General features: G+C 36.3%; 1 protein-coding gene across 2 annotated transcripts; it reads right to left on the bottom strand.

Moving 5' to 3' along the window:
* Positions 1-520: 520 nt before the first annotated feature.
* LOC134534287 (arf-GAP with dual PH domain-containing protein 1-like) lies at positions 521-19724 on the bottom strand. Of its 2 annotated transcripts, XM_063372610.1 has the most exons (8): positions 19485-19503; positions 13975-14132; positions 10638-10863; positions 8868-9057; positions 6329-6559; positions 4890-5024; positions 3059-3281; positions 521-963 (listed from the first exon to the last, which is right to left on the bottom strand). In XM_063372610.1, the coding sequence occupies exons 3-8, from the start codon at positions 10820-10822 to the stop codon at positions 899-901; spliced, it is 1029 nt and encodes a 342-aa protein (XP_063228680.1). In that variant the 5' UTR covers positions 10823-10863; positions 13975-14132; positions 19485-19503; the 3' UTR covers positions 521-898. The 2 variants fall into 2 exon arrangements, with proteins under 2 accessions (XP_063228680.1, XP_063228679.1); XM_063372609.1 differs by lacking the exon at positions 13975-14132 and having other exon boundaries at positions 19485-19724.
* Positions 19725-21077: the final 1353 nt, after the last annotated feature.

The following is a 21077-nucleotide window of genomic DNA, read 5'->3' as shown; positions in this document are numbered from 1 at the left end:
TCTACTATTAATACTCCAACCCACAGATCAAAATTTTTTAAAACAGCCCCGATTGGTACAAGTCTATTCCATTAACTTGTGTGCCTTTTACACATGTTGATGCACGGCATTAAACTGTCATTTCACGCTAATTATTCTATTTCTTTAAAAAGAAAACAGGGCAATAAATCATTTACCGGTATTTTTCCCAGAAATAGAAGAAATTCAGCTATACTTGCTATACCGAAGAACATACAAACATTACCTGCACTGAAACACACACAACCTGCTACGAGACATAAACCTTTGCGGAATACCAACTGGGCATGGATGGAACTGGAGGCTGGAGTATTGCTAGTGCCTTAAAAACATTTTGCACAACCAATGTGCATACTATTATCTCGAACCTGCTGTAGTCCAGTGGGCCAAAATCGTTGTTGTAGGACCACAGAACTCACCCCCTGCACTGGCTACCCATAGTTTAGTGACCCAATTGAGGCTTAATTTAAGGAACAAGGTAATAATAATAATAAAAAAACAATATTGCTTTCATTTTAATTAGAAATTTACAATTGATATTTCATTATGTGCAGACTCGCAAGTCCACCAAAAACACGGCGCACATTCCATTAACTTCTCGCAGAAATGAAGTAGGTTTCCTTCCGGCGGTCTGCTCACCCCCGCGCCGTGTCTGCTACACACTTACAACTAGCTCGCTTTTTACAACATGATTGACAACATACATTTATTTACACTTTACATCACTGAAGCATGAGTTCTGCATCAACATTATTGTGTAGTGCAGTTAACAGTTTCCAAACGAATAATCCACGCAGGTGCGGATGTTCGTCTCGCCATCTTAACGGACATCTGCAAAGCGATAACTGTTGAGGTGGAGTTTGGTCCGATGAGGCTGTCACTATCTGCTGGAGAAAATGTTCATGGAGCTGTTGGAGGCTCGCTTGCGAACCAGACGGCCGGCCACTGCAACCAAGACAAGCGGGTGCTGACGGGACAACGCACACACACAACATTTTATGGTTTTATTTTTATGCCTATTTCATTTTTAAAACATAAGATTTTCGTGTTAATGTTTGTATATTTTTATGAATTCTCTTTATTCATAAAGATAGCATATTAGTTTTGAACACATGAGACTCATAATCATAATGTTTTAAGATACTTATTTCACCCAAACAGTTGTCATTTTGATTGATAGATGATGCACTTGGAACGATAAAAAATAAATTTGCAAGTAGTAGTACTTGTTTGAGAAATGTACCAACTTCATACTGTAAAAATGAGTTACTAGTAACAGTTTTAAGATCAAAAACCTTTATGCTAAAGAAATCACATTTATTGAATTTACTTTTTAAAAGATTTGGTTTTCGTGATTTGAATTAATTTTTGGTTACAAATTTATTTCATGATTTTAGTTGAACTTTCATGCGTTATGGTATTGGTGTTAAATGGTGTAGTGACATGGTTTTCTGTCTTATTGAAGTTTTATCACAATTCACCATATAATCTTGTCCCTACCGAAGCAATAGCATTTTGGAAGGCCCTGATGTAATGTCACTGGTCTGTGATCATATTCTGCCGTAAGATCATCATCCTGCACTCACTATAAATGTATTTTAATGGTAAACGATTCAAGCCATAGCATTAACAGACGTAACATGCAATAGGTTTAGGTTTATCTGTTCATCGCAAACACACTGCGAGCCCTCTACATTTGCAGATGAATCGGCAGATGCCATTTCCGGGGAAGTACTACTTGTTTATGATTTCCTACAAGTTTAAAATGTTCAAAGGAAATAAATAACACAACCGTAAAATAACGATTTTTTTTTTTAAACTGAAACAAATGTGAATTTAATAGATAACCACAGGAATTTTTATAAGTGCACAAAGAAAATACAATGAGTGATGGAACAGTAAGAAAAAGTGTTGGTTAGATAAAAATAAATAAATACGTGCATGATGCAAAATTAAGTGGGTAGTGATATATTTTAAATTCTTGAACTTCCAGTGACTTTCATGAACTGACCTACAAGTGCCGGAAGTGAGTTCAGTCACCTTTCCTCCGCTGTGTGACATTTCTTTAGTCATGACCTCTCCTACAACTCGTGTAAGGGCAAGATTTAGTCCAATTTCGTTTTTAAAACCGAATTTCGGTGATATTTTTTTATAACACCTGTTTTGAAATACTTACTCCACCAAAAAAGCGGTAAAATTTATATGCTGCATTTTTAGAATAAAATAATTTGTAATAAATTGGTCAGAAACTGATACATTCAGAACAATAAAAATAAATTATGGGGCATTTGTGTTTCAAAAGTGATTCAATAAGAGATGCACACTAAAACAAATTAAATTAATTTTATCTGATCTATGTTTTTCGGTACAATTTTTTTTTGTCTAGAAATAACAACATTTCTCGAATGCCAAAACCTTTAACCATTACTTTTTTATGATTTAAACATAGGTTAAATACTACTTGATTCCATGATATAACTTGCAATTTATTTATTTATTTATTTATAAATTGTGACATGCACACCAACACTCTGAGAAGAGATTACAGGGGTGTGCACCAGGGGTGCAACAACTATATTTCCAGAGGGGGGGGGGGGGGGATATAACTTTTTATAAAGAATCATCGATCCCCCCCCCTCTATTGAAACGGGGGGTCCGGGGGCCCTCCCCCAGGAAAAATTAGTATTTCAAGGTGGAAAATGGTGCTATTTAAGCAGTTTTATTATCTAAAAAAAATTGATTACACAGCACTTTCTTTGCCCCCGTTTGCCCCCACTTCAAGTTTTCAGAAGGGGGGGGGGAGGGGGGGGCAAAATACCCTTGCCCCCCCCCATCCCTGTTGTTGCGCCCCTGGTGTGCACGGTACAAAAAACAAACACAATACATAAGAGACACAACAGACAAAGGACACAAAAAATAATAATAATAAACAAAAAATACAGAAAATTAGAGAATTACGAATGCACGGTTAATTGAATTGACTGTGAGTGCTACTAAAACAGCTTGTCACTATCGGGTCGCACCGGCCGAGGACTCGTACTTGCGTGGTCCTGCGGGGACAGCCCGCGCTCCAGGACGCCCTCGAGGGCCTGCAGCCAGCGGTCGCGCTCCTCCTCCGTGGCCGCCGACAGGCTGAACGCCCGGTCCGGGGTGCGCAGCGTGAAGGAGAAGCCCTGGTCCTTGGAGCCGGGCGGCACGCCCACCCGCACCCCGTAGCCGTCCTGCAGGTGGCCCAGGAACACCTCCCCCTTGGGGTGCGCGTCCTGGCGCACGCACGAGCACAGCCTAGCCTCGCCTCGCCTCGCAGTCCCTCCAGTCACTCTGCTTCCGGCCACACTTCAGTTCGAAACATAACTAATTTCAACATTGGTTTTATCAATATATAATATGCATTTATTTAAGGGGCCCGCCTCGTCAGGGGTGTGTGTGTGTCGGCGAGGCAGGATGATAAGCGCGACGCTCGCCGGTGCTTCAAGCGCGGTGTCGCCTCTGGACTGGCGCGCTGTCTTCTCGTCGTAACAGGATAACTGTGAAATTTTAGCAGTGACCGCAACATTATATGGCCGATACATGAAGATAAAGATATAATGATATAATGCAAGTCCCTTAAGTGCTTTTAATAATCTGAACCGGTTGTTTTACGCCTAAAAATCACTCTGAAAACATGCGTTTTAGCCATTTTAACTCTTCTAGAAATACAGTTTAAAAAAATGATCCAAAATTGAAAGTACTTTTTCGGGCCTCAGCGAACTCTTTAAATGCTTTTCGTGAACATACCCCACTCGGATATCTTGAGTAGTTTTGAAACCGCGTGGTTTTTCCTGAAGCTCTGCGCACCATCTGTGTGACCAGGTAGGCGGGGGCCTTAATGGTTTTAATTGCAATTTATATCTCAACTTCAGCATCGACTGAAAGCATGTTATGTACAGTTTTTTGATTAACCATTCGTTGCCTTTGTTGTAAAACACTTTATTCATTTTTAAGTAATAATTCACTAATCACTAAAATAAAACTTGTTTGGCCCAAAATCTTCAAAAAATTAGGTTCCAAGCCACTGTGAAAACTTGACCGATAATGATTTTATAAATTCTATCCAAAAAGCTGAAGAGTTTTATGACAAAATGTAAACTACAAACTTACATTCTCTCAAGTCATGCTAAGATTGAAACATATTTTGGCCTTTTGTTTCTCAAACTAAGTTTCCCAAATCAATACATACTGTAATTTTATTCATATAATTACATGTTAAGAGTACACTATCTTGGGGAATGGTAACAGGATAGATATGAACAAAAAAATTGACCTTGTAAACTTCAGAGGTTATCAGTGTTGAATTTTCTAATTTAATTTATTTCCTCTGATATTTTTTGTAGAATCTTTATCCATGAATATTGAATTCTTTGAATACTAATGATTGATTGATATTTGAGGATTTTATTGGTCTATCCCTAGTTAATATTTTCTAATTACAATGCTGTGCAAATTATTATGTTTTCTTGTTATATAATGTAGTAATTCATAATATCTATATTTTAGGAATAATTATAATACCAATGATAATCTTTTTATACAGGATCTCCAAATAATGTTGGACATGATCTAAAAACAAAGAAAATAACAAGCTGTTTGTCGAGTGACTTAATTCAGAGCTCCTCTAGTACACGCCACATCGCTGTTGCAATAAGAGAATATTTGAACACAGAAAGAGTATCACATTCTGAAACAAAAATCGAGCGCTACACCGACATGCTGGAACCTGAAAGACCAGCAAGTATACCTAACTACTTCATCCCCACTTCTAAGCTAAACATGCACCTGCCTCAACGGGACCAATGTCCGACAGACAAAGCAGAGAGAGAACGCAGACTCACCATTGGCTGGTCGTGGTACATTAACTTCCTGTTATCCAGCGTGAACCACCGCTTTTTATATCCGTCTGTAGTGCGAGGACCCGTCTTCCACAACCAGCCTTCTTGGACGAAGTCATTCGTCAAATAAGCCAACAGCTAAAAATAAAATAAAATGTATTTAAAAATTTTACAATATGGAAACATTACCATAAACTTACATGTGTATTTCACAAAAGAAGTAAACTAAACAGGTATAAAACAATGTAAAAGAATAGAAGTCATAAAAAAAAAAAAATTAAATCATTAAAAAACAGCGGCCTTCATCAATAGAGAAGAATTAGTGGTTTTTATGTTTTGTCTGGTTTTATTTTGTGTTATCTCCTTAAAATTACATTTAGATTCATAAAGCCAAGATTTTATGGTGTTATATAAAAGCAAATTATATCATTAAAAATAGTGGATTTTGTCTTTATTGTCATTAAAAACGAAAACCTATGAATACAAAATACATATCAAGTACTGTACAATTAAATTGATCAACTGCTTTAACAGTATATGGTCAGACACTTAAAATGTGCATACAACAACCTTAAAACAATACTAACTTAAATAAATAACTGCAACTAAAATATTTAGTATTATTCTGTAATGTTTCTTAAGCTGGAAAAAATATTTGATCGATTGTGTGGTTTAAGTTTATTTCCGGTGTCAACACATATTTCAAATTTTAATTTTTGTCACTGTCTCATTATTTCACTATTATTATGAATCAAAAAATCAATGTGCAATGTTACAAGCCCAAAATTATTATACTTATAATTTTCCTTGTGATGTTTCTATATAGGTCGTTAGCCATGTCTGTGGCGTATCAGTTTTGTACTGTTTTTTTATTAAGTACTGTTTTTATTTACTTTACTTTGAAAAAAATGTACAAAGAAACTAAATAAATTTTCTGCTAAGAACACATATATTAGGTTTTTAAATAAAAACTTAAACTCGAGATTAATGAAATGAAAATAATACTTTAATAGACAAAATGCGGTATTTGAGGCGAGTTTCGCTGTGGTCTGTGTGTGAGTTCTGCCTTGCATTTCGTTGTAATGCGTAGAGACCGGAAAAATTAGCGGATTAATTTCGTGATAAGCTGAAATTCAAACATGTGTACAATTCTGCTGGTTCTGCTATAGGCTCGCAGGTTAACTGGAGCTCTCCGGGCCAACGAGAGACTATCGACCAAAGAAGCGTCGCATCACAAGCAACCCAGTGGAGACGCCTCACAATTTAGTACCCAGTGAACACGCGTGTTTTACTTGAGAAATGCAGAGAGGATAATGGAGGCTATCCTAGAGGTCGTTGAATCCGCGAATTTTTCCGGTCCCTAGTAATGCGTTAGACTTCAATTTCACCTCGCGACACTGCCTGGGCAGGGGGCAGGGAGAGAGCAACTCCCGGGGACGCACCTCCGACTCCTCGGCGTGTGGGAACGCCAGCTGCAGGCGGTGCAGCTTGGCGCAGCGGATCGCCATGTACCAGTCCACCGTCACCTCCGCGCTGTCGTGGTACACGAAGATGTGCCGCGTCGTGCCGTCCTTCATGAACGTCAGCTGGAGGCCGTTGGGGTTGCCGATCTTGTCGGGCGCAAACACCACGTTCAGCTCCGACAGTTTGATCACTGCCTTCGGCTCTTTGTTCTGGAACCGTTTCCGCTCGGATACTCCAGCAATCACAACCACTCCATCACATTTCAAACCAATCTTAGCAGACACATGAACATACCATAAATTACCATAAATACAATATTGTAAATATAAAGCTCTAAAGTTTCCTAACAAATGGCATAAAAATTCTCTATAACAATAAACTGTTAAAGGTAGTAATAAAAAAAATTATTTTTAACCTTAAGGGAGATATACACGTACTATGCGAACAATATTAATACAGGATAGGTGAATGAAACTGTAACAGAACTATCACAAGAATTCAATTTTATTTAGGAAAAATTTTTTTGGAATAACACACACACACAAAGAACCAAAACATCTCGTGTTGTGAGTGTTCAGCCTGTTGCCAGCACACTTATCACTAGAGACCAGGAAATTTCGCGGATTCATTTAGGTAGTCGCAAGCTAGAATGCAAACCTTCTCACTGTGGTCGTGATTGGCCCGCAGTTATCTGGACACGCCCCTCTGCGACCGTGAGCCAATGATGCCCAGCTAGGAGAGAAATAAGTGAATCAGGTAGTGCTAAATAACAAGGATAAAAATGTTCTCGCTAAGAAATCAACCAATGGGAAAGTAAACATGGTTCGAGCACACCTATAACTTTGAATTCTATCCTGAGGCCAGAGGAATCCGCGAAATTTCCGGGTCTCTACTTATCACCAAGGAGTTTAGTGTAAAAAATATACGGAATACTGCCTAAATGTTAAGGTTGATTATTTTTATTTATTATCAGTATACTACCAGTATACTATTAGAATAGCAATAAAATTGTTGGTAAGGTATGCTAGAAATAAAACTGTTAATTCCTCCCCCCCCCCCCCTTAATAATCATTCCTACATCCTGTTTGCAAATACTGCAATGTAAAATTTTGTCGCACTACTGAACAGCTTGCATTCCTTGTTGAAGATTTACTGGCAGACAACTGTTGCTTATGAAATATTAAATAAATAACATAATAAATGAACAAACAACATTATAATAAATTCACATCTCCCCAGCTAAACAAACATGCATGCATATACACACATATACATATTATATACACAACTACATATAGGAATATATTTTTTATCAAATTTTATCCAATGGAAGGAATTAATTCTCTGTGCAATCTGTACAACTGAGATTTGACATAAGACTGATTTTGGAGTTTTCTGTGTCTATTCTTCAGGTTTTCTCTATGAAATTCAGTGAAAAATAGAAATGGTGTGTGTACAAAATAACGATTAAAATCAATCTTTTTCATTGCAAGAATCTTTCAGAGAATGTAACAATGATACTATCTACATAATGCAGTATGTCTTATGCTGAAGCAACATACACGGAGAAGAATATATACCAGCTTTCGACAACATTCCGTTCTCGAGCCATGGAGCAGCTGTACGGCAAACAGAAGCAGTGAGCAATCTTGCCCGCCCGTCCAGAGCTGTTTTTGGGGTAGCATTAACCACGTACCGCTGAGCAACGCGTTGGTTGGACTTGGATCATGGCTGTACTGGGTCTCTGTCTGTTATGTACATCCTCATGACATTATGAACGTTACCCCTGACGAGATAACATTCTTTGTTGTACTACTAAATATACAGATTCCTGGATTTGAAAGAAAAATATCTAGCATATGAAAAAACTGTATTGTAAGAAATAAAACTTCATTTCCGGTCACTTTCAATTGATCGGTAAACTACTGAAAACCAACAATACAAATGGATATTGGTCACACTTTATGGAAATAATCATAACAGTTGACAACTGGAAAGGAAGAATACTTTCAATCACTGAAAGATGCGGAGAGCGAAACTGCTGAATGGCTTGAAGAAATTTAAAGATAACAACAACCAAGTGGTCAACAGACAACCTGGCACGCACGCCTGGAGCACAAGGTGGGGGGGGGGGGGGGAGGGGGGGGGGAAGGTATTTGACACGAGGCAGAAAGGAACATAGTTGCCGCACACCACAAGAAAGCTTGCAACATTACTCACACAAGAGAGAACTTCACGACCGACACAGGCGTTTGTCTGGATCGAAAACTTGAGCACATCTCCATGTATATTTGTGGAAGTTTTACATTCATCACCGAGTCACTAACAGACACTAGATGTAAAAGAGAAGAGTGAATCAGGTACGTACTCACGGGAGGAGAAGCGCGCTGGCGACGAACGGCGGCCGCCCTGGCATGCACAAGCGGGGTCATGCAAGCGCCAGGCCACACACACACACCTCACACGAAGCACAAGACACTCGCTAAAGACATGACTAGCGACCACGGGCAAACCTACTTCCTTCACGTGATACTTTAAACTATCCTCCGCTTCCAACAAGACAAATTTACGTGGGTGGTAGCGGCTGTCTTCCTTCCCTCGTTTCATCAGAAACCCCTCCATGTAACCGGACACGTACTTCTGTTGCCCCGGCGGGAGGAACTCTTCCCTCTGATACTTTGCTCGTATCCACTGTTCGATCAGCACCCTGGGGAACAAAGCACACATCAGCCGTATCCCATGATGAGCGCAGGGCTCGTATTCCCAGATCAACATTAGGACTGAGTCTCACTACTTCTCAGTTGTTGTTTGGTCTCACGGGTTTCATGTTACAAGAACTACTTCTATGAAGTCAAAATTAAAGTCATTCAATGTTATAACAACACAAAATATACTTAACACAGTGTTACAATCACTGAGTTTTTTCCCAGTCAGATACACTTTTTATCAAGTTTACAAAAATAAAATATCACCTACAACTTTGAGCTGGTGAGATTGTACTTCTTAACATTATTTCCACATTCAAAGCCGGGCTTTTCAAGCAAATAAACCATGAAACTCTTCCAATCTACGGTGTCATAAGGGGGTGCCTCCCATTTCAGGTCAAGATTTTATATTTACAGTAATTACAGATAAACTTGTAGACTTTTTTAATTGTTTAAATTTCACGAAATGAAAAATTCCTATATGCAGTGCATAATTTTTGCATAATTAGCTGCCAAAGTTACATTTTTTATGTTTTTGGGTTGTACAAATAAGAATTTAATTTATTGCAGAACTGAAAATTTTTAGGTTTAACTGCAATGCCATTGGCTACTTTATGATATGGTTTGCATTTCAATCACAAAAACTCATTTCATGTTTCTTGGCTATCAAAATCGTAACAAATTTGAGAATTTTGAAATGCCAGGTTAAAATAAATTAATATTTTCTGAAAGAAATTCAAAACCATTTCTTGGAGTAGCCAGTGGCATTGTAGTTAAACTTAAAAAAGTTTCAGTGCTGCAATAAATTAAATTCTCCTGATTTGAACATCCCAAAAACGTTAAAAATGTAACTTTGGCAGCTAATTATGCAAAAAGTATGGGCTGTATATTTTGATTTATTTCGTGAAAGTTAAACAATTGGAAAAATCTAAAAGTTGATAATTGATTAATAGAAATATAAAATCATGACCTAAAATAGGTGGCACCCCCTTAGGGGGCGTTCAAGTATTACGTAACGCAATTTGGGGGGAGGGGGGTCTTGTGGAATCTTATGATGCGTTACAAGGGCGGGAGGGGGGGTTCGAACAACGTGTTACGTAATATTGTTTTTTTTTTTATTTAAATAAAAAACTAGGCAATTAAAATTTCCCATGTTTGCAACCCTTTTTGTTTATGTTTTACGGGGAATCCCTCGATTATATTGTAAGTCATTTTTTATTAAATAACAATATAAATAAATAAAATAAACAATATATGCATGTATTGCGAGTTCGAAATTGCTTGTTTTATTTATTATTACCGCAAACATGATTAAAACAATAACAAATGTATTTTAGCGACTTTCCGGTACTTTGCGCAACATAATTATGACTTTTAGGTAAAAATGGTCACTTGGGTGTTATGTAACGTTTACAGAGGGGGAGGGGGTACAGAAAAATGTTACTGTGTGTTACAGGGAAGGGGGGGGGGGGGGGGGGGGGGGGACAAAAATCTTCAAAAATTGCATTACATAATACTTGAACGCTCCCTTAAGAAGCTGTATAGCCTCAACTGCGTGACCGCAGCAACAAGCTGCACTCACTGGGGGTCGTTCTCCGTGGGGCGGCGGAAGCAGGGCGGCACCCTCTCCTCGTACTTGAGGCGTGCCGCAGTGTTGCCAACCTCCTTCATGCGCTCCACCTGGCTGTCCTCCCACTTGTCCAGCTTCAGGTGCTTCACCTTGGAGATGTGCGCCCCCATGCCGCGGTGGACGCCCGCGCATCGCATGCACACGAATATACCTATGTTGTAGGACGCCCATTCCGGATCTGCCGAGCAAACAGGAGGCGTGCCGAATTCCGCAAAGCCCGCACGCAACACGCAACCTTGCACATGACCTTTTCCTCTGTCAACAATCAAGCTTTACACTAGTTTCAGTTGACAAGTTGGTTGACAAGTCCACCCCACCATCTCTACACAAAACTTGTGTCGCTATGGTCGAAGGTCACCGCTTAAGAAAAAACACAGCCTAAATGAATTTTTTTTAAAATTTGTTTTCTGTTTCTCCATGAAAACGTATGCATTTAGCATCTTATCACGACGTTATTGAGCACTTAGTACCGATTCAGTATGTCAATCTAAAACAAAAACAACATATCACGTAGTTTGTAATCGGCAAGATTTTTTTAGCTCTCCTGAAAAATTTGCTTTTCGTCACATAGGCAATGTTGTTTCTTAAACTATGAGTTAGAACTTACTTAGCATGTCAACACAAGGTTACAGATGGCTACAAACCTGGCACGAACTCCAAAGCTAAAAGCCCCATGAGGGATTGGTTTGGGCCATCCTGCTCAGCCTCTTGGCTACACAAACATGATGTTTTAACGCCCTGTCTCACACGCCATGTTCATTTTTTTTCTTCCATTTTTTCATCATTACTTTTTTTTGGCTATTTCTAAAATTTAAATTCAAGGCCTCCCTTGAATTTCTTGATCTTTCACAAATATTTTAAACAGATATTTATTTAGTGCACTATCATGGGTATAAAAAGGCACACAAGTGATAACTGCTAACAATTTCATGCCTTTTTACACCCAATATATTATTACACTAAGTGTATATTATTTTAAAAAATATTTGTGGCACAACAAACAAATGCAATGATGAAAAAAAGTCATTATCATGGCATGTAAGACCAGGCCTTAAGCTTGGACAATCAGACAGGACAGTTATAAAGGGGTTGGTTGCCTTGGTAGCAGCTGTGGTCATCTTCCATCACTGACAATAGCATACGGGACTTTGAAATCGCTTTGTAAACGCTGGCTTCTGCGGCACTGCAGTTATAAATGTGACTTGCAATACAAGAGAGCTCCTGCTAGACAAACAGAACTATCTTTACGTAGTTTCTGTAAATGGAGCTCAGAAATTATCTTTCCCTGCAGCTTGTTAAAGGGGTAGGAGTGAAACACGGCAATGCAAGTGAATGCCACATGGTTTCTTCATTAAGACCCATTCCCTTCTGAACAATCATCTTATCTGAAGAAGTAAATCTGAGTTCCTTGTGTGCGCTCTAGGCAAAAAAAACCTAACACCACAAGAAAAATTGTCATGATTCACAAAATATTGTTATTTTATTAAATTTTGTGATGTTAATAGCATGCAACAAATGATACATTTTTCCCCCTCAGAATTGAAACATCTCATCTCAAAACCTATATTTCAGGCGACATTCTGGTGAGTTTTAGGTAAAATGGTCGAAGGATCTGCAAATAGTCTCTCTCTCTCACAATTTCTTTGACTCTCTCTCACATTCTCTTTCATTCTACTTTACCCGCACATACTTTCTTGCTTGCTCTTCAGCTCTATACGTGTTTTTGTGAGATCTCTCAGAACAGACACTATCTTTTTTTTTATATATTCAATTAAAATAAAAACCACCCAATCGTATATGTTGCTAAAATACTGAAATTTTTGTTTTGAAAAATAACAGCAGGGGAATTACGTGCCAGACTATGACACAACACATGTGAAGTTGCTAAAACCAGCGAACATTAAGCCATGCAGAAGCTGATGGGGAAACATTGTCACTACTGACCAGCAATGAGCACAATTGAATGTTCCTCGTGATTAATTTCTTAATCCTTACATTGACATGAAAAAATTTCTCTAAAATCTGAGCTGCCGACGGCATCGTTCTCCCAGAGACAAAAGCACGCATCCTCCGAACGAGGCCACGGCTTGCCGGCTACGTGGACTGCACTGAGCCACACCACGACTTGAGTTTACTAATTAAAATACTGCAAAACCAATCTCAAGACTTCCTGCTTATGGTAAAACATTACTGAAGCTCTTTAACATATTAAAAAAAAAAAAAAATCACATTTTCACTTCAACATCTAAAAAAATTTTAAATGAGTAATGCAAGGCTTTCTCACCAAATAAAACTGTGGTTGTCACAACTGAGGGCAGTATTAATAAATATGAGAGTAAAGGAGAAAACAGGACTCCTTGCCACCAGGCAAAAGCCCAACTGTAGGTTAATATCTTTATCTAATAACTAAAAAAAAAAAAAAGTTAATTTAGTAATTTAGTCACTCTAATATTAATTAATCACTTTTGCACATTGCAGAATTGGTCTATGAAAATGTTTATCATTAATTTTTCTTCCCAGTTCTTGTTTTATAAATTCTGTAATGCTCTAGCTGAGGACATGAATCCCAGCAAAATAATTTAACTTTGTTTTACTCTGAATTAAATTATAGTGATACCAGTATCATGTTTAGCCTAACAACTAATATAACATTAACATCACTACAGTAGAAATACTGTCACAATTACAATATCAGCAATAATTTTCAAAATAATATTACTTAACAGATAGTCTAGAAGGTATTACTATAGCTAGTACTGGTATGACTGAACGTTATTAATATAGTTAACAGGATAAATGTTTTCTATGATCCTCCTACTGTCAATAGACAATAACCAATTATACTTGTTAATTCCCGCAACTGTGCGTACATTGTGTGTGCAGTTACAAAGCCAACTTTGGGTGAGTCGCCACCTAATAATCACAAAAACACTTCAAATAAAAGGTCACTTGGTCATCACTGATAAATCTAAACTGTTAATATTTTGTTTCCATAAAAATTAAAGTGTTAAACAATAAACATCGAAATCCCTAATTTACCAATCAAATGATTTCAAAGAAACAATCATGAAAGAAATCAACAGAAATTTATCAAAATTGTATTAAATAATTTTGCAATGAGGCATAAAAACCTCAATAACCAATTTCAAAATAATTTTTTTTGGCTGACCTATTCAAATAAACTAGAGTTAAAAAGATAAAACAAAACCTAAGACGATAACCGGGCCAGCAGCTAGGCAACAACAAGGTAGGAACTAGTGTGGTTAGTTCCGAGATCCGAGAAACTTGCCTGTATCCGCTCAAGTTACAATTACTGCCAAAAGAAGAGCGTAACATAAAACAACGGCTACATTAGTTTTTTTGTGCTACGGTTCAAGCACTATTTACATGCTAAGATAGTATTTACAGAGCACTGAGACGTCCAGACGCTGTTGTGTCCCTGTGTTCCTGAAACACAGAGAAAACACTGCCTGAGACGCACAGCCGTCGCTAGCAACTCAACAACACAGCATGCAAGAAATATACACAGGTCTAGCCCGCAAACAAAGTCAGCAGAACGTATGTCAAGGCCAATGCAATTACTTTACTTCTCAATTCACACTTACCTGAGCGTCTGCAGTCTATCTGGTGGACAGGGTGGCATTAACATTACTTGAATTACCCTCCAAAACACTGGGGTTCCAACCTGTTAGCATTCTGTATCGAAGGGGCATCAGGACGACCAAGGTTAAAAAGGATTATTTATGGTGTAATAATACAGGTATTTTTGTCAACTCCTTTACAGTAAAGGAAACGGCTGAGAAACGTAAAAATAAAGGAATGTTCAGTATTCTGCTGATACAGCCTGGAATGCAGGAGAACAAGTAAGGTGCGCAATAAAAGAAAGGAATGTATAAAAAAAAACAGGATATATAGAAACAGGATAGAAATACCAAAATATTTCAGCACTTGATGTAGTTTTGCTAGTGAGGCGGAATGGTAAGAGCGACGCTCGCTGGTCCTTCCAGCCAAGTATTACCTAAAAGCGCAATGCTGTGCACAGGAAAAAAATATAAGATTTGAGTGGTAAGCATAACATAATATGGCACATAATATGGCAGAGGAAGGGAGTTAAATGGGCAAGGCAAGTCCCTTGTGAGCTGTCAAGAATCTCTACCAGGAGTTTTATGCCCAGAAATTATACTGAAAAACAAGCACGTTACCAATTTCCTCTTCTAAAAATTCAGTTTAAAAATAATATTATACGAAAACAGACATCCGTCCTGAGCGTATTCTCAAATGCTTTTCGTACACAGACCCCACTTGGATATATTGAGCAGTTTCCAAATTATGTGGTTGTTTCTGGACCTCTGCATAGTGTATGTATGCGCTGGTAGGCGGGCCCTTAAATATGCAGCATTAAAATACTAATGACATGAATTTTATTTTTAGAAGGAAAAAAAAGAGAGATATATTATGATGCTGCGGAAATCGGGAAAGAAAAGTGAATGAATTCTGAAGTAAGCTGTATTTGTTATGATTGTGCAAGGCGAAGTAGGTCGATCGACAGTATGTTATAGAAGGTAGTGAAACCTACGTATTTTGGTGGAGTTGGGTGCAAAATTAAATTTTTTTTTGGAAGATTGTGCAGAACCATGTGTGCAGAATTTGTTTGATAAGATAGCATGTAAAAATTATTGTGAAGAGAAGTGCTTGGTAGGGGAGGTAGGGGAGAGTTGATACACAGGGAGAGTTGATACAATAAAAAATTTTCAAGTAATTATCAATGTTGGTACCAATGATAAGTTGTGAATTATATGTTAGGTTCTAATAAAAAACACACAGGTAAATCAAGATGGCAGCTTGAATAGTACACGAAGAAAGAAGCTCACAGTGTTTCTTCCAATGTAAGTTATTTTTCAAGCCTACTGAATTCTGTTCTATAAAAGTTTTATACAATGAAAGCCTGTCATAAAACTTTTAAATTCAAAGAATATATACACTCAGTGAACCATAATTGCTTTAATTAGTTTGATTCTAACCTGTATGAGTGCAAGAGATTATGTTTCTTGTATAAGGCACAACAGGGGAGAGTTGATACACCCGAATCAGGGAGACTTGATACAGTGAATCATTTCTCCTAAAAAACATAAGACTATTTTTCATTTTGTTTTGATAGCCTGTTTGAAGAATCTGTTTGCAGAATTTCTTGATATTATTTTATTTAACTGCTGTAAGCCTTTAAACTATGGTTTAGAAATGAAGTTAAAAAATATTGCCATATTCTGTCACATTTATTAGGGCTCTGTTTGGATTGTACCTACATTTGGTGTTAAGACTATTTTAACCTTAATATGTTTGTTCTTTTTTAGATGCCATTTTTCTACAAAAGAAAAAAGGAGAACTCCAGGACAATCTATGATCTAGGAGAAGTGATTGGACAAGCATTCCCAAAATCATTTACTCCTGCAAACATCCTAGCCGGTTTCAAAAAAGGCTGGAATTTGGCCCTTCAACAGAGATTGTTTTACTGATAATGATTTTATGCCATCATTGGTTACAGACTGCCTGCTAAAAAATGCTGCTGAACCTCAAGATGCTATTATGAGTCACGAAGAGGCATCATCCAGTTCCAACACAAATAATGGTTGCAACAACATGGTGTCACCTTCAGATATTAGGCCCTTACCTAAAGCTAAAGCTAAGGACAATGTCCATAACACCACTAGGAAACCAAGAAAGATAGCCAAGTCAACAGTGCTGACAGACACGCCAGTGAAAAATCAATTAGAAGAGGAATATGCTGAAAAACAAAAGTCCACAAAAAAGGCTCCATTCACTAAAAATAAAACAAATAAAAACAAAAAACCGTTATCCTCAACAGTGTGCAACTATTAGTTCTTCTGACAGTGAAGAATACGAGACAGAATCTAAGAATGAAAACAACAGCAGCTCTGAATCGAGTGAAAGTGAAGCAAAGCGTATGCCTAAAAAGGGATAAACATAGCACACATAAAATGTTATAAAATGCTTTTAAAATTATGGAATTCTATTTTGAGGAAAATAATCATGTTCGGTTCTTGTGTCATTCACAACTAAGAAAACAATTGTTTATTTTGTGGGATTAATTGAAAATCTCTTTGATGACAGTGTGTGTAAAATAAAATTTGACAGGTATGTTTCCAATTCAAAGTTTAAGTGGCCAGAAAAAGAAGACATTACTGTGATAGATGAAAACCAAATAGTGAAAGTTCTTAGTGAACCCACATTTACTCTACGAAATGACAGGATTGAAGGATTCAGTTTCAGAGAAGGTTTTCATGGTTATAACATGAGGTAATTCTGTTAAAGAAGTTTTTTTTTTATGAGACTATATCATTTTTTCGTGTTCAAAATTAGAGGTAATTTTAATGATCTGTAGAAAAAAATGTAATATAGGCCTATTTTGTGAAAAATGTTAAATGTGTAGTAGTAAAGTGTTGTGAAACTGTTGATTCTGTTTTGTTTAGTTTAGTTATATGTATTTATGGGTATTATTTCAAACTATTTAGTTTCCTACCATTTAATTTGGTAAATCTTCATTTATTAAAACATTTATTTTTATTTAACATACTTTGTTTATGCTTCTGTGCAAAAACAAATCTTTGAAACCATTATAAATAAACATACTTAACAAGTGTATCAGGTCTCCCTAACATACGTATCATCTCTCCCTAGCATGGGGAGATTTGATACATTATGCAACACTGTGTAATATTATAATTTACAGGCACTCACGCAAACATAATTACTTTATTATTTTTTATTATGTGCTAATCACACCATGGATTAGGCAGACATGAAGATATGAAATATTTGGCTTTTATTGAGCACATAAAAAATATATATATAAAAAGTGTCTCAACTCTCCCCTACCTACTGGTATCACGAGTCATAAAATAAAAGTTTTGACAGAAAAAAAGAGTTAAAATAAAGTTGTTTTATTATGAAATAACTATGAGGGTATCAAAATGCTTGCTAAAATGGTTGGGATTTATATGTACATCTACACTTCCTCTTCTGACAATAATTTTCAAGGCTACTTACAAAACTAAATTAGACATAAAAATATCCATCACCTGTGTGTCCATAAGCAAACCATGACCCTCAACTTCTCAATGAGAACAAACGTTTCGATAACTCCTACTTTACCAATGTTATCTTTCACGCCATTGAAATGCTAATAACGGCAAGTATATCGTATCCTTGTACCCCAAAATAATAAGAGCCGGTTTACCTACATGGTACAAAACAAACCGAACGATACCAAAGCATCTGCTTGATGATGGTATGGTCAACAGTCTCAACTAATCTTGTTAGGCTGACGATACCTTCACTTTATAAATATGTAGTTCGGCGGGATTTGCGAAAAAAAATGTTAAAAATCCGAAAATACCTTTATTTTATGCTCTTCAACGTCCTCTTTTCATTAAAAGTGGCGGCGGTAAGAAATTCCAAATAATTTAGGAGATATCTAATTTTTAAATTTCATCATATGTAGTTGAGCGGTATTTGCAAAAAAAAAAAAAAAAATGTTAAAAATCCGAAAATACCTTTATTATATGCTCTTCAACTTCCTCTTTTCATTAAAAGCAGCGGAGATAGGAAATTCCAAATACTTTAGGAGATATCGAATTTTTTAATTTTGCAATACAAGACCTGTGGAACCATTCGAGCGACGCCATTTTTATTATTTTGCCGTGTGTTCGTGAATACGTGAATCGTCAATGCGTAATTAATAAAATGGTTGATTAGGTCAGGTCAGTTACATTATTAATACTTTCAAACTAAGCCGACATTAAAAATAATGTGAATTAATTTTGATTATTCTTTAGTTTTAAATTATTTATAATGTAACTGACCTTACATAACAAACCCGTAACAATGGATGCACAGTAACAACTCACGTAAATTTTTTTTGTTACTTATTACTTGCACAACAATATCAAAATAACAAATAAGACTTTAAAATTAGAAACATTAAAACTCACCTAAGTTGGAGGCGGTAATTAAACACCGTTTTAAACAATAAATAAACTAAATAATCACGTATTGGTTCGTTTGAATTCTGGCCTATCACGAACAATCACGTGACATCATTATCCAATAAAAAAAAGTAGATACTCGTACGTAAACAAGAAACAATGATAATCGCCACATCAATGCACTGGTATTGTGATGAAATTTAAAAATTCGATATCTCCTAAAGTATTTGGAATTTCTTATCTCCGCCGCTTTTAATGAAAAGAGGAAGTTGAAGAGCATATAATAAAGGTATTTTCGGATTTTTAAATTTTTTTTTCGCAAATACCGCTCAACTACATATGATGAAATTTAAAAATTCGATATCTCCTAAAGTATTTGGAATTTCTTACCTCCGCCGCTTTTAATGAAAAGAGGAAGTTAAAGAGCATACAATAAAGGTATTTTCGGATTTTTAACATTTTTTTTTGCAAATACCGCCCAACTATATATTTACCCTTCACTTCAGTTCGAATGTCACAATCAAACTCACAAATACCAAGTGATGTTTGCGTTAATAATCCGTACATTTTGACCAGAAGATAAATGTATATATATATAATGTATATATTATAGGCTACATATATTTTTCAGCATCATTAAGGTGAAAAATATAGAGTAGGCCTACCTGAATTATAAATCATTAGAAGTTAACCGAGGATCCCCGTATTTTATGTCATTTGAAACTGTTATCTATCAAATTTAAAAGCTCCAGGATCTTAAGTTAGTAGCGAATTTCCAAAGTGATATTACACTTACTTTTACTACCACAGTCAGCACACACATTGTTCCCCGCTTTCTTCAAAAGATCAAGTAATGCTTTTTCATTCCTGTCTCCCATTATCGCTTTCTGACAATTTCAACAGCCGAAACGTCACAAAATCACCACAAACCACAAAACACACACCCACAAAAACATAATACCAAAGATGTTAGAACAAAGATAACAACTAATAGAATTGCTACTGTCAAAATTTTGTTTTCATGCAAGGTTTTCATGTAAGAATTTCGGTAGATGAAAAAAAACCATTGAACACGGGTGTGTAGGCATTGACATAGTATGAAAAAGTGTGGAATTAAAAAAAAAAGTAGGAATATAAAATTGACGTCAGTGGTAATATAAGAGTACGTCAGAGGAGGAATTTCCGTTGACACCTAATGTTCTTGGTTATAATAAATTACAAAGTTGAAAAAATATTGATAAAGATTGTTCGCAGACGACTGTATGATTTATGAGGTTCTGTGTGAGTGGATGTACCAGCAGCAGCAGTATGGATTTAAAAAAAGGAGCACTGGGCTGTGCCAAACGGTTTGGCAAATATGAACCAAAAAAAAAAAAGGATGTTTAAATTAACACAAAAAAACTAAATCTAATGAAGAAAGTTTATTGTTAGTTAGTGCCACAGGTGTAATTTCAGATTTTCAACTTGGATAAAAAGGTATAAGGGGATCTGGTAGGAAATTATAAAATTAAACTATAATTGAATTGTTAGTTTTTAAGCTATTTTATACTATGTTCACTATTTAACATTATGTTATACAATTTAAAACAAAAAAAAATAATTATTTTCTGTGCTAAAAAAAGGTCGATAAATACTGAAACTGTGTTTGTAAAATTTTATTTTACTATTGTGTGTAATTTAATGATATATTTGACGTGACAACGTCTTATAAATCGATGAACGCCGGCTGCACACACGAAAAAGTGTCCCGTTACGCACATTGTCCCGTTACGCAGTGTCCCATTACGCTCATTGTAAGCTTGCGCCGCATCTATCTCTCTTCCACTCGATTAGAACAACAATCAATTTGACTTTTTCGAGGTCATTAAACTTGAAACACTCCCATTCGTTTCCTACTTTTCCTATCATCGTCCTATCCTTAACAGAATAACACAGATTGGAAGAAGTTAAATAGAAAACATGTACAAAAGTTATAGTTAAAATAATATCTTCGTTAAAGTAATAAACATATTTGAATTAATGAGTGCAAATAAAAGTAAATTTATCAATTAAATTCTAGATTTCAATTCACTCCTTCTTTGTATCCATACAAAATAGTGATAATTCGATAAAAATGATTCAATTTTATTCATAAAAGTATGCAATCATTTCATCAATGTTTTGTTATGACATTGTCACGTTAAACTATCGTCCGTAAACCGACTTTACAGACAACCAATTTTTTTTTAATTTCAAAATGGGGTGGATAAATACTGGGTTAAACAAATCTGCGGTAGCAACTTCCCGCATTTGCCACCACTGAATTAGGCCGATGGATAGTGCAGAAGATAGAATGAAGTAGTGTAAAAATATTTTTTTCAATGCGATCAAATATAAATAACTAATCAGA

Source organism: Bacillus rossius, chromosome 7, assembly GCF_032445375.1.
Source record: "Bacillus rossius redtenbacheri isolate Brsri chromosome 7, Brsri_v3, whole genome shotgun sequence".
Lineage (NCBI taxonomy): Eukaryota > Metazoa > Arthropoda > Insecta > Phasmatodea > Bacillidae > Bacillus > Bacillus rossius.
Note: the sequence above shows the minus strand (reverse complement) of the source record. Positions and strands in the feature narration are given on the sequence as shown.

Bases quoted from the DNA above. Each gene is read 5' to 3' on its own strand.
- LOC134534287 (XM_063372609.1), bottom strand. From the start codon at position 19,566: ATGGGAGACAGGAATGAAAAAGCATTACTTGATCTTTTGAAGAAAGCG. The intron at 9,058-10,637 runs GTGAGTGCAGCT...TTTGTTCCCCAG, and splicing joins CCCACGGAGAACGACCCCCA to GGTGCTGATCGAACAGTGGA. The intron at 5,025-6,328 runs GTGCGTCCCCGG...TTTTATTTTTAG, and splicing joins CACACGCCGAGGAGTCGGAG to CTGTTGGCTTATTTGACGAA.